The sequence below is a fragment of the Glycine max genome, chromosome 9 (genome assembly GCF_000004515.6).
Source record: "Glycine max cultivar Williams 82 chromosome 9, Glycine_max_v4.0, whole genome shotgun sequence".
NCBI lineage: Eukaryota > Viridiplantae > Streptophyta > Magnoliopsida > Fabales > Fabaceae > Glycine > Glycine max.
The window spans coordinates 47,006,717-47,021,905 of record NC_038245.2 but is presented as its reverse complement, the minus strand read 5'-3'; the positions used below and the strand labels follow the sequence as shown (position 1 = coordinate 47,021,905).

Here is a 15,189-nt window from a genome sequence, read left to right as displayed (position 1 = left end):
CAAAGCTTGAGAGTGGGAGGTTTGGGATTTGGGAAAAAGCATTAATGTGTTACTAGGGAGGAGATTTTCCAAACGTTGAAGTGTATGAGAAGATTAAATTAAAGATATCACGCTATTTTTTTCAGAACCAATAATGGAGGGTGATTGGCAAAGAATTTCGTCTTATGCCTATACTATTCGTCAGACTATCACAACTCAGGCTTTTGCGCATGCTTGTCATAACCAAAATACTCCTCCGATCCTCATCAAGAATATCTCATCAGCAATGAGTAGTGAGGCTCACGATCATCGTCCTGGAGAGTGGGGAGTAGTAAAGCTCCAAACTGTCATCATCCATCACCTCATAATGTTTCAAGCATGTTGTTCAGTTGCATTGCAATTTGAAGAATAAAATGACCTGACTTTCAGTGTTTGGCCCCATGCATCAATCATATTACAACAAAAATTACTATAATAAGCAAACAACCAGAAACCAAAAAAGATGAAATAACAAAGGGTCACAGGCAAGTGATAAAATGAGATTGCAGTAGTGAACCATGCATATCTGCATTGGTGTGATATCCTGAACACAACTAACTCCAAGGAAAGTTTTCATTTGCGCCGAACCGTGATAGGACTTCTGACTAAGTGCTTTCCATTTGTCCATAGCAATTCCCCAAAACTATAATTTCCTCGCTTAGTTACACTTGTAGCCTGTACAATAACCCTGAATGTCCTCTTTTCACCTATTTTCTTGAAACTCAAGGAACTGGGTACAACAACGATGTTATATCCACGTAATTGGGCTTTTGCAAAATATGTACTTGCTGGCCCAACATTGGTGACTGTGCGAGTAACAGTTATGGCATTTAACCCAAGATTTGGCAATGTGATTGAAGGGTAGTTCAAGTCTGTTATGCTGTGAGATCCTGAACAAGTGAATGTGCTGTTGAAATTGAGTGCCGAAATGAGTTGTTGGTCGTATCCGGAAGCACATAGGAAGTTCAAGTAATCAACAATGCTTAGATCATAAATAAGTCCAGGATCTATTGCAGAGTTAGGTTGTACATGTCCTGAGCCATAAGCAAATGGGTTTGCCAATGTTTTATCAAACGCATCCCCTATCGGTTTGTTGGTGTTATCTCTCGTGCTTGCTGCAAGAACATATATTTTAGGTGAGTTACAAATTGCCAATAAAAAAAGTAGAACATGCATGTGACGAACTGATACTTCAATTTGCTTTGCATATCGGTAGTTGTATCTGATACTAATACTTTTGAATCCTTCACCAATACACATCGGTGAAATATCCAAACTTATGAAGCATTGATAATTTAATTTGTTTCATGTATTCATATATCTAATATCGATACTCTTTGGATACATCAGTGATACTTATCAATGAATTATCCAAACCTTTAAAGTATTTATAAAATCTAATACAATTACATGAAACTTATAATTAGGAGAAAGTTAAAGAAGTATTGTCCCTTAACAAACCAAGAAGGCAACAAGTATGTTTTTAATTTGATTTGCATAATTGCAATTATATATTGATTATGTTTTATAATTTTTTTATGCATTTTTAAATATGTAACTTAGACGTATTATATCCTATACATTTTGATTGCCATATTGGATACCTATCATATTCGACACACGTATCGTATTTGTGCATTGAATGATTTAGATTTGTTGTTTTAAGGAGAAAACACACACGGACATGGAGATAGAGAGACTGAGACTCTTGTGTAATGAAATAGAAATAATTAACAAAAGATATAAATTGATAATAAAGGATTATATATCTATATATTAATCCAGAGAGAGAATAGACCAGTGGTCATGATTGCTGATTTAATAGCTGCGGGACTCCAATCAGGATGAAGTGTTTTGATAAGTCCAGCAATGCCAGCAACATGAGGGCAAGACATAGAAGTCCCTTGCAACACGTTGAATTTGAACCCACGACGAGTGTCTGTTAGCAAGTTCGATGCACTTGCAAATAGTGAATATGCAGCAAGTATGTTCACACCAGGGGCGGTAACATCAGGCTAAGACAAAAAACAATAAACAAAACAAATCTCATCACAAAGTGAAGACAATATAATTCATAAGGAATATGAGAGTGTTAGGAATACACTTTTTTTATAAGTAGGATGAACACGGGCATGTGGGGTATGTAGATTTACAATTCACACATGTTATTCAACCAATTAAGTTAGATCATCTAAACAATTATAAAATAATATATGTGAGTTTCATTAAATACGAAGTGAGACCTTCAAAAGTTTGTGACTTTTAATAACTTTCGATCATTTCATATTCTATACATAGATGATGCCAAATATTTCAATTCTAGTGTAGTGTATGTACCTTGAGTATTGATGGCTGAATTGGATTGGGTCCTCTGGATGAGAATGAAGCCATAACTGGAGCTGGCTTTCTTCCAAGCAACGTTCTCGCTGGAGACATCCTTAGTGTCGTATTTGAGTTTATTGGATCATCCCTGCACCAATAAACATATACAACACGTGTGCATATAATGGACCACTTCTTTTGTACGTAGAATGTCATTTGAAAATGTTAGTTAAGGTGACCAAAAAGGATATATAATTTACGTGGCAGTTATGTCAAAACTAGAGGGCGTTGTTTTTTGATGTTGTTGATGATAGTTGACAGTGGACAAAACATGAGGCTCGGCAAGAAGTGTGTCCCCATTTTGCTCTTGATTGCCCAAAATCACTCCCTTGGCGCCTGCAGATAGAGCTTCCTGACCCTCAGCAACTGATTTTATTTTTCCATCTCGAATGCATTGCACTATTTTGCCGCTTACTTTTCTAGGGTCAAGTGTCCCAGCCCTACAAAATTGACTGCAAGAATGCACGTGGAATTAATAAGTAAATGGTCATTCAATAAACAAGGTTAGTTTGAGGAAGTGCATGTGAGATGATTTGTACTTACGCGTCTCGGTTTGACACATTGGCAAATTTAGCATCTGTAGCAAGGATTAAAGAAAACGACTGGTTGGGTGGTATGTTTACGAAAAGACTCGCTCCCTGGAAGTCAAAAAACACAATTATTCCAACAATAATAATAACAGAATAATGTGTAAATTACAATATTGACACTCTTTGAACATTAGTGATTTTACCCTTGTTACCTTATTTACCTATCTTAACTTCATATAAACCTTCTATAATTAATTATATAACGTGGTCCTTTTTCTTTAATACAGATTATCTCTTGATTAATTTGTAATTGTATTGTTATATAACTTGAAAGAAGTATGTGTATAGTAAGACTAAAAAAGATAGGCTAGAGATGCAATATCTTAGAAATAATAGAGTTATTACAAGTTATGCAGATAAAAGATTGACATTAGAAACATTATTTTTGTTTAAGAGATAACCACCAAACATTTAGCTAGTATTAGTGTCATGTCTATCTAGTAATTTAATCAAGTATTCATATAATAGTTATGAGTTACTTAAATTACAATAAATAAAAGGTCAACTCATATAGCATGCATGTCATAAAGTAATATAATTTTCTCTATAAAGAATATTCTCCTCTTTATTTTTACTAATATTAATTTATAAATAATGATTATGGGGTAAGGGTATAATTTGACCTACAATACTGACAAGTAGTAGTAGTAAAAAATTATAAATTAAGAAAAAGAAAAAGAGTACTAATGACACTTTTCACTAATTGTTGAAATTTATTAAAAAATATAAAAGTAGAAAAGAGAGTTAATAAATGAATTGTGAGATCCATTAATTTGAAAATGTATGTTGTTAGTATTTTTTAGAAGAAGAATACCGTAATTTGCTGATTGTTTCCAAAAGTTAAGGTACTGCTGAAGTCCCTGTCTAGTGTGCTAGCTGCAATTGTGAATAACCACGGAGCCACATTGATAACAGTTCCAGGCGTTGGTCCAAGGTTCCCTGCAGAGGCAACCACAAGAATATTTTTGACAAGTGCGTGGAATGCCCCAATGGAAACCTCATCAGTGAATATTTCTTCAGCCCTAGGACTAGTTCTGCCTCCAACAGAAACCGAAATAACATCAACACCATCATCTATGGCTTGATCAATAGCGGCTAACACATCCGCCCCAAAACAACTTGCTGCATCGGTTAGAGACCAACACGCTTTGTAGGCTGCAACTCGAGCTCTTGGGGATCCACCCTTTGCAGTGCCATTGCCAACGCCAAATACACTCGCTTCTGGGACAAAATTGCCCCCAGCAGTTGATAGAGTATGAGTACCATGCCCTACAAAGTCACGTGCTGTTTGTTGTGAAGCGGGAAGTTGACCGTTAAATGCTTCATAAGCTTTGTTGAAGAACCTTGCTCCAATTAGCTTCCTGGATTATATAACACAATATTGTTGATGTTGAAGATTTTGCATGCATAAATTAAACTAAGCGATTTAAAATCAGCAAAAAGTGCATATCATTGTGTATACATACCACACATACATTTGTTGCAATCAAATTGATACTCTTATTATCTATCCTTATTTATCTCAGTTTATTTTTCTTTGAAAAATATAACACGTACGCTCACAATTTTTTATGTTTTAAAATTATTTTACATATATATGTTTTTCATAGTGTTAAGGTACATTTGAGTGAACGAACGTACGTTGTTTCAAGCAACTCTCGTGAAACTTTTGCTTTGAACGTAACTTAATTTTAGAGGGTGTTAAACAGGTATGGACTTAATTTTTAGACATATTTTCTCTCTTTCGATAAATATAACTCTTAGATTATACTTAAACTATATACATATATATAATTTTAAATATTACTATTTAAATTTAAAATTACTTATACTATTATATAATGACTAACGTTACTACAGATATTAAATTATACATTGGATATGAAAAGTGTGAAAGATTTAAAGAAAGGAAGAGGACCTGTTACATGGAACTTTATTTGAACCCCGGAGTTTGTTAATTTGACAGACATTGCCCCCACGCCATTTTGCCGGGACAGGACCTATTCCGTTGTCGGCAAAACTCTTGGATTCGGGCCAAACACCTGTACAAAGGGAGGAGTAGTTAATTAGGAGAGTAATTTAAAGAATTTAGAGATATCTTTGTAGAAAACAAATACGTAGTAATTAATAAAATTAGAAACAGATCTTTCTTTTTTAGATGTTAAGATAAAATATAACTTCTTTACTGTAGACCCTACATCTTTTTTTGTCCGTGCATGTACCCTCATAGTATCTTCTAATATAATCAATAGGAAAAAATCTAATTCGCTATCCCCCATCTTATCTATTAGGGATTCTTAAATCTTATTACATCACAATGATTATTCTACCATACATTACTTGAATTAGTTATTTATCTTCCCAATAATTATTTGGTTAGTATGTTATATAATTAATTAAATAATTTGATATTACAACTTTTTAATCACGTGCATCAAATTCTGCATAAATTGGACATTGTTTGGTATGTTATTTAACTATATTTTAAATAACATATTATCTATTAAAATAAAGTAGCGTTATTAAATATCAATTTGTTTTTTATATAAAATTTTATAAACTTAATTAATCTACTTTATAATAAATTTTAAATGATCACACACAAAAAAAAGAACTTTTAAATCAATGAATGGATTGATTAATTAATTTTTTATTATAAAAAAATATCAAGTGATGTAAGTTCAAAAGTTCGACATCTAATGTTAATTAATCTTGTTCTCTCTCACCCTCTCTTTCTCTATATGTATGTACATATATGTATGAGGAGTATTAATTATTTTACTTTTGATAACTTTATATATAATTATGATTTTTAACAATCAAATTATTTTTTAAAAAAAATCAAACTAATTATAACTACATATTATACCTAAATTATCCAATATAAAAAATATCAGAGTATGTAATAATTGATATGACTTACACGATATAACTTAGTATATATATATATATATATATATAGTAGGTGTCAAAATAACAAAATATAACAATTGATTGCAAAGTGATCCCTGACATTTAGGCTCTTAAATTTATTGGAATTCTCCCTCTTGCAATTTACAAATATGCAACACACACCCCAGGAGATCTTTTTTTTTTTTTTTGGAACGGCACACCGTGAGATCTCGTGGACAAATAAAATATAATACTTTAATAAATTTCCTCAGCTTTCATGCTTGGATTTTTAGAACTCAACAAAGAATCTTGCCAACTCAAGAAAGCCAGTAGTGCATGTCGAGGAATAGATTAATTAATTTGAAAAACCGGAAAGCACCTAATAGTCCTATAATTAACATGTTACGGCAACATCGACCTTCTATACATCCTCAATAAAATAAGTAAACAAGTATATAACAAACTATAGGATAAATTGATATCTCTGGCTATGATCATTACTATTGATGTGCTCTCAAAATATTTAATAATAGATAACTAATTGATTCTAATCGAGTAAATCCCATTTTAGTTTTTTGCATTTAAGTATGAGTCACTTTAATCATTGATTTTATGATTTTTGTACTTTAGGTTCCTAATTTTGTAAATCTTATTGGTATAAAAATGAAATTATAAAAAAACTACACTAATTTTACGAAATAGAGTCATGGATTATAAAATAGAGTAAGGTACAGTTATAAAGTTTACCTGTATCAATGTTACCGATGATTGTATTTTCCCCAAATCTTCCCCTTTGCCAAGCTGTGTTCCTGCCATTTCTTTGCAGTCCAAGAAACTCCCATGAACGAGTAGTGTGCAGTTTATGCACTTTGCTCAAGAACACAGATATTACATTTGGGTTTTCTGCATAGTGGAATCATTGTGTCAACTAACTAACTTGAAACTAGGTTATAATAAGAAAAAATTAGTAAAAATAGACACTAATTGATTTTCTTACTTGCAATATCTGCAGCTTCTTCCTCTTCAAGTTCAGCGGCAAAGCCATTGATGTGTTTATTATATGAATAAATAATTGCTTCTTTGGCCTTTTCATGGCTGTGAATGATTAATATATACAACACAGTTAATCAATTAATCAGTTTCTTCTAAACCAGAACTTAAGCTGAATTTAATGGTTCACCAATTTATATACCTTCCCAAGATTGAACCCAGAAAATCATAATGAGAATGTGTGGCAGTTTCTAGGTCAACAGATGAAGGGGTTGGACCATGAGAATGAGCTCCCAAGTATACAATGTAGCACTATAAACAGAAAATCAAAAAACAACATCATATCATCCAAATTCAATTATTACACCCTATCTTAAAATCATCACCTGATCATTTTCAAAGTAGAAACCTCTTAACAAAATGCAAACGAGAAACCAATTAACAAGAAAAATATATAACCAGGCCTACCTTTTTACTGGCATGGACAGCATTCAGCAACAAAGTGAAAATAAGAAAGGATGAAACAAGAAGGTGAAGGTAAAGAATGGAATGACCCATTCTTTTCTATTGGTCTTTGGAAAGTGCTTAGCATCGCACATGGCCTCTATGCTATTTCCTATCCTTATATAATGAAGGACACATATGTAAAGGCACATTTTATAATAATTAGTTAAAGACTGCGCTCTAGATTGGTTTTATTACTAAAGTGAGAAAAATGAAACAATATTTATCCTTAATTTAAAGTACATAGTAATTTTAATATACTAAATCATTTTAATATCCCATATTAAGTAAAAATAGGCGAGTTGAACAACATAATGTAGTTCTCCTTTAATACTCTATTTGAGTATTGGAGTCTGTATTATTGGAAAAGCTTCCTATTACTCACGATAGAAATGTCTCTAACATTTTATCCTCTTCCTATTCTCTAACAAATGTTGGGTTTTGGACATTCTTTTTATGTGAAGAAAAACCCAAATGTGTAAGCCCGTTTTATTTCACTTGTCTAGGCAAAGAGAGGTCAAATTAGGTAAAAGACTCAATATTGTGAGTGAAAATGACAACAAACATAGAGAAAGAATAGGAAAAGGCTAACTCACATACTCACCTGGTCATCATCCTAAAATCATGATCACAGAGTCATTTACCGTTAGATCATGCTTAAATTTTGTAAGCAAAGTTTAGCACACGTTATTCTTGATTTTCAACATTTTTTTTTGTTGAATTCTTGGTTTTCAATAATCGGATCGGTGACTAGATGTTTGGAGGTGAATATAAATTTCTCACAATAGTAGCTCTTTTTTGGATGTATAGTTGATGCTCAGCTGTTTTTGCTAAATGTAAACAAAGTTTTATACACTATTTGAGACTCTTTTGTACCCTTAGTTGATATATAGTAAAACTATTTTTTTGGTCTGAACGACCTTGATTTGAACTATTGAGAGATTTTTCAAAGTTTTATACACTATTTGGAACTCTTTTGTACCCAAATGTGTAAAGTGTAAATCTTGGTGTCTCTTTTGTATTATTTGTGTTGTTCTATTTTGTTTCATATATTTGTTATTGCAAATTGGAAAAATTTGTTTCTGTTACATATTGCTTGCTATTGTGTTTCTACTGTTGTGTTATTATTAATTCTCCATCAACATCTACTGACTTTAAATTGATTTTTTTTTTTTTGTATTTCCTAATCAACTCCCTTTAAATTAAACTCATTGACAGAGATGTCTGTGATATTTTACTCTCTTCCTAATCCCTATCAAACTCAGTTTAAATAAACTTTTTTTCGTTTGTATCTCATATATTTTAATTTTTAGTGTAACGAAGCTTTTTGACTTTAAGTATTTTTTTTACTGTAAGTTTAATTAATTTTTTTCAATGCACGTTCCTTGCGCGTATTTATTTTATAAATTTTTATCTTATTTTTTTCTTGTAAAAAGCCACTTGTCTGTCGAATAAAAGACCATGGAATTTCAGAATTTTAATTCTTCCTTGAAAGAATTATTCCATCGTCAAGCATCATGGTCAAAGAGAATAATGTTAAATATGTACAGCTTGTGGATGTTAGGTAACAATGAGTCAAGAGGATGACATTATTTTAGGAACCAGCAAATGAGGAAAAAGCGAGATAATGTTAAATAATGGTTTTCTTCCCATTTTTTTATTTATTCTTCTAGAGGTTATCTCTGAATGGATTTAAAATAAATTAAAAGAATGGCCATTGCAAAGTATTATTTTAACAAGACTAAAGGTGTCCTTGAAATCTAAGATCAGGTGGATGAAAGTTCTCTCCAACAACCTTTGCTTTTTGCGATAAGCATGAGCTAGTTACTAAAATTCCTAAACCCATTATAATGAGAGATTGAAGTGGAACAAGAGTCCATTTGCTACTTGTTATGAATAAATTCATTTAATTAACATGGTTTGTTTTGCTTTGGGCTCTTTAATTTGGCAATTGGGAGACATACATAAGTTCCAGTGAGTTTAATTGTTTAGATTTGAGAAGTAGGTGTTTTGCACGTGTAATCATAATTAAGATAAGTGGATACAAGCTGGCGACTTTGGCGCAAGTGTTGTTTAGCTAGCTAGGGATGTGTCAACCACATTGTGCAATGACAAAGTTGTAGAAACGTGATTTATCCGGGAAAAATGGAGAAGATCGAGGAATTGGAAGCTTGAGTGAAGGAGTTGAATTGAAATTCGTAGCATAAGAAGTAGTGGATGTGGTAATATTGTCCAAAGACGTGTATATAGTATTTGTTGGTTGATGATGAGTTGATGAACTAGAGGACGGAGGATTAAGTGGGATATCGATTTGATGTGACCGTGAGAACAGGAACGAAAAATTAATAAACAAGATAGGTGTGTTCCCTGTAAGATTTTTGCTTTCAATTGAAAAAGGAAAAAAAAAAAACAAAAACAAATTGTTGCTAAAACATTACAAACTGTAGCCTAAAGCTACACGCAACACTTTCCACAGCTTGATTATTCTTTTTGCTGATCAAAATCGGGACAGATCTAATGATGACTGAAACTTAAAGAAAAAAAATATATTTTACTTTAAATTAGAAAGTTATATGTTAACCATTTTTTCTAATATATGTGATTTTCTTGCTGTGGTCTTTTTATTTTATAAAAATCATCAATAAAAAAATATTTTTTTTTGTTAGTAAACCCAAAACTTAAACTTTAGGTTCTTTATTCTTATACCGATCATAATCACAACTTATTTATTTGCTAGTGTTACTTGTTGTCTCTTTATCTTTTCTTATTTACAATATTAATATTAGTTCAATTAATACAAAAGTATGGTATTATAAAAGGAAAGAATTTATGTTATATAAATAACCACATATATATATGTGTGTGTATGTATGGCATTCCTTAAAAAAATGGTAGATATCTTAATTTTCTATTAAAATTATTACTATTGTTTCACATGTCTATTAAATAATTAAGTAGTGGTGATGGTTACGCGGGAAAGACCAAGGAACAGGAATACAAAAGTAAACGAACCGAAGAAAACCTATCTCTTTTTGAATTCTATATGTTTTTTCTCTACCTCTTCTTTCTTTATTGATCTTCCATCTTCTCTTCAGCAGTAAATCTAATAACAACTCCCTTTTTCTTTTCAGACGAAGTTCAATCCATTACGATTTTTTTTTTAATTAATTTTTCCTTTCCCACAGTAGTAACGCATATTTAAGATTACAAGAAAAAAAAGTAATGCATATTTTTATTTAAGGCCATGATGTAAATCTAAAGAGACATGAACCTAGGTTGCCAAATACAGATATATAATAATACAAAGTACACAGCCATTGGATAGTGTTATACTAAACAAGTTCCATTGATAAATATTTTGTATACCTTGGTGGCAGTCTTAATGCGACCTAGTGTTGGACCAGAAATTTAAAAAAATGGACTTAGTGTACCCATGTGACATATAACACTTGGTTATTTCATTTATAAGCAACTCTGAACTCTAAATTACTATGATCACCACCATATCCTCTTATCCTTGATTCAAAGATATTGTTAACACTTACCTCATGGTACTCACGTTTGAAAGGGAAAAGTCCATGTTGTTTCTATTTCTTTGTGTGTTTCTAACACTCTCGTGGCCCCAAGCTGCAGCAGAAGACAGTGAAGCAAATGCTTTGTTGAAGTGGAAACAAAGCTTCGACAACTACAGCCAAGGTCTCTTGTCAACTTGGAGAGGTAATAATCCATGCACATGGTAAGGAATTCACTGTGACAAATCCAACTATTTAAATTTGTTTAAATTAATTTTGTAACTGCATATTTTATTTGTTTTTCTTAGTTTCAATTATAGATTAGCCTAGTCAATAAGTAGTTTCTATACTTTAGGAACAAATCAGTTTTAATTCTGTTTAACTGAAATCTTGTTATGTGATTAATTTCTATTTTACTTTTAATTTATTATTTATTGTATTGTCGCTCAGAACAATTCGATTCAGAATAAAATCATTCTATTTCTTTCGCATACGTATTGTCTCTCTTCTTCTTTGTTTATTATAGTTTTTCTGCTATAAAACTTACAATTGGTATCAGAGCTTTTTTCTTAGAGGGACATGTGAATGAACCCAGTACAACCCACACACACACAAAAAAAACAAAGCTTATAAACTTTGCTTCAATTCATCAAATAGATGGATTCTGAAACTCCTAACACAGCACTAGCACTGCCTGTGTTTGATGGTGATAATTATCACATCTGGGCAGTAAGAATGGAGGCTCACCTAAAGGCAAATGATATCTGGGAAGCTATTGAGGAAGACTACGAAGTTCTTCCTTTACCGGCCAATCCAACTATGGCTCAGATTAAAAATCAAAAGGAGAGGAAAGCTAGAAAGTCAAAGGCAAAGGCTAACTTGTTTGTTGTTGTTTCACAAGACATTTTTACCAAAATCATGACAATCAAATCAGTATTTGAAGTCAAGAATTTCCTCAAGGATGAATATGAAGGAGATGAAAAGATCAAGGGAATGCAAGCCATGAATCTGATTAGAGAATTTGAGATGCAAAAAATGAAGGAGTCTGAAATAATCAAGGAGTATGCAAACAAACTTCTTAGCATTGCTAACAAGGTGAGGTTGCTAGGTTTTGAATTTTCTGATTCAAGAATAGTTCAGAAAATACTGGTGACTACCCCTAAAAATTTTGAAGCTTCTATTGCTTCATTGGAAAATACTAAGGATCTGCCAAAGATTACATTGGCAGAACTTGTAAGTACTATGCAGTCCCAAGAGCAGCGGAGGTTGATGAAATAAAACGGTGCAATTGAAGGTGCTTTACCAGCCAAGCACCATCATGCTGAATCCAATAGAAAGAAATATGTCAAGAAGAACCAGCTAGCAAGCAGTGAAAATAGTGCAAACAACCAAAACAAAGGTAAGGGTAAAAAGAAAAATTATCCACCTTGTCAGCATTGTGGAAAATTGGGTCACTGTTCGAGCCCCGCACAATCCCGAACTTTATCGAAAAGTGTACCGAGTCATTAAAGTAATAATAAAACAGTAAGAAATTGAGTATCGAACTCAGGAAACTTGTTTCATTCGTCAAGGAGACATTGATATAAAGCCATGTAAATAAAAATGAGCAAAGGATGTATATGTTGTAAATCTAAATAACTACAAGTTACGCTTATCAAAACGGGAGAGAAAATAGATGATTAAAACGTTGGGTCCTTCTACTGAATGTTTGATGTAATTGAAATATTTTTCTCTATTTAATGTTATTTTTGTGTACTATGTTGAAGACTAAAATATTAAACACCGATTCCTCGTGTGAATGGACTAATTCTAATTAAACCTCATTTTTGGATGTCTCGTCAAACTTAGTCTAACCGAACAACATTACAATCACAGCATATCAAAAACTAAAACCTTGCACTCTATGTCTAGCAATGCAGTTATCTAGCCCTGCTCTATCCAGTTCTAAGGATTAATACATTTTCCAATGCTAAAAATCCTAACTTTACACACTAATGGGTGATCAGACCAAAAGCATACAATAATTAAGTGCAAATAGAAGCAATCAACACATAAAACAACTTTAAATAGATAGTTAAGAATTTACATCAAATTTCAGTAGAATTTCCCAACAGAGATACTTAGTCTTTCATCGCAAGGCAGCACCTTTCAGTTACAAGATGAAGGTTTAAGAAGAAAATAATATATTACACAGTGGTGGGATGTCTCCTCCACCTCTAGGAACCTAGAAATTACTCCTAAACCTAAGATCCTCTTGAAAGCTAAGGTTTTTTTGCTTTCTTGCTCTGTTTTGCGCCTCTGTTCTACTCTCTACGTTCCAATTCATGCTCTCTTGGCCGAATGCTTGATTTTTCCAACTTCAGCCTTAAAAAGGGCTTTCTGTCCTCGAAGGCTCGCTTAGTGCCATTTTCGTTTGTGCTCTTTGTTTGGGCTCACTTAAGCGCTCAGAATGTCACGCTTAAGCGAGTTATGACTCCATAAGTTGCTTAAAATACCTTGCTTAAGCACCCAAATAGGCTTACTTAAACAAGACATGTTATGGCTTCTTCTTTTTAGTTTGCCTTGCTCGCTTAAGCGCACATCAAGCCACGCTTAAGCGAGCATATGCCCCCACTTGTGATTTCTAACTCAATATCTACAAAACTCCCCAAAATCATCAAGAAATTCTAACTAATTAAGATATCTAAGTGTAATTTTTTATTTAATCCTAACTGTGAGTCAAAAGAAGGCTCAATCTATCAAAAAATGTTATATATTCACCTTAAATAATGTGTAGAAATTAAGCATATTTGACAATTATCACATTTTTTAAATAAGCATATAAGATTTGCTTATCAAAATAAACAGAAAATAGTTTTTTTGAGCAAAAACAGTTTAGACAAATACATTAAGAAAATAGAAAATTATTTATTTTATTAAAATAAGTGATCTTTCAAGAAATAAATTTAAACAAACTCATCCATAATTAGGATGATAATATTTTAACACTATGTTTTAAACATTCTATTAACATCTTTCATTTCTCTCAATTTTTCCTTTTCTATTACATCATATTATCTATGGTACCTATATTTCTCTCTCGCTTGGTGTGAAAAGGCATTTGGATGTCTAAATATCTTTTTTCCATATAAGTAGGTGACAGTTGTAGGGAAAACGACGGGCCTCATATCTGTATGGTTCTTCTCACTTTCTCAGCATAGCTCACACGGTGGACAAAACATGAGGCTCAGCAAGGTGTATTACCATTTTGCTTTTGAATGTACAAAATATTCAGCAACTGGTTTTTTACCTTCTCGAGTGCATGCCACTATTTTTGCCATTTGCTTTTGTAGGATCAAGTGCTCCACGCCTACAAATTAAGTTGGCTGCAGGAATATACATATAAAGAAGAAAGTAAGAAACAATAATCATTCAATAAACAAGTTATTTTGAGGCCAAACGATCTTTTAGGGGTAAATATTTTTCTAAATTAACAAATGAAGGTAAATTTTATAAATACTCAAAAAGAACTAAGTTGTAAGATATATGATTTTAATTTATTTTTTTAAAATTTGACTTTAAAATCATAAATTCTTTATGACTTTAAAGTCATAAATAATTTTATTTAAATTAATATTTTTATTTTTAGTTTTATTTGATATTTATATATTTTTATTTACTATTTTCTATAATTTTTATGTTGTTTTTCTTTTTATTAAATAAAATATAAAAAAATATAAAAATATCTTAAGTAAAATAATATAAAAAATATTAAATAAAATAAAAAAATAAAATTATTAATTTAAATAAAATTATTTAAGGCTTTCAAATCGTAATAATTTACTATTAAGGATTTATTTAATATAGAAAATATTAGATAAAATATATAAAAACATATTAAATAAAATAATATAAAAATATATAGAAAATATTAAATAAAACTAAAAATAAAATTATTTATGACTTTAAAGTCATAAATAATTTACAACTTCAATGTCACATTAAAAAAAATTAAGAAGTCGTAAATTATTTTACGATTTCAGTAGAAAAGGAAAAAAAAAACAAAAATCATAAAATAATTTGCGATTTTAAACTCAAAAGTGGTGAGATACCTTACAACTTCCTTCTTTCTAGGTATTTATTTAAATTTTACTTTCATTTAATAATTAGTGAAAAAAATTGTCCCTTTTAAGTCATTTCTCCATATTTTGAAGAAAAACCTGTCAGACGTTGTACTTGCGGTTTAAGGTTACGTTGGACATTTTAATTTAGTTAATTTTTTATTTTTTTTGTTAGTTGAAATGAAAGATTAGGATTTTCTC

General features: G+C 31.4%; 2 protein-coding genes across 2 annotated transcripts; one reads left to right on the top strand and one right to left on the bottom strand.

Annotated features, from left to right (window-relative positions):
- Nucleotides 1-347: 347 nt before the first annotated feature.
- LOC100803751 (subtilisin-like protease Glyma18g48580) lies at nucleotides 348-7,500 on the bottom strand. The gene is made up of 11 exons (XM_003533520.4): nucleotides 7,341-7,500; nucleotides 7,075-7,184; nucleotides 6,880-6,977; nucleotides 6,630-6,785; nucleotides 4,909-5,032; nucleotides 3,805-4,351; nucleotides 2,944-3,038; nucleotides 2,601-2,852; nucleotides 2,356-2,488; nucleotides 1,817-2,033; nucleotides 348-1,133 (listed from the first exon to the last, which is right to left on the bottom strand). The coding sequence occupies exons 1-11, from the start codon at nucleotides 7,428-7,430 to the stop codon at nucleotides 592-594; spliced, it is 2,364 nt and encodes a 787-aa protein (XP_003533568.1). The 5' UTR covers nucleotides 7,431-7,500; the 3' UTR covers nucleotides 348-591.
- Nucleotides 7,501-11,545: 4,045 nt separating this feature from the next.
- LOC102665726 (uncharacterized) lies at nucleotides 11,546-12,166 on the top strand. Its single transcript, XM_006588266.1, has one exon. The coding sequence runs from the start codon at nucleotides 11,546-11,548 to the stop codon at nucleotides 12,164-12,166; it is 621 nt and encodes a 206-aa protein (XP_006588329.1).
- The last annotated feature ends 3,023 nt before the right edge of the window (nucleotides 12,167-15,189 follow it).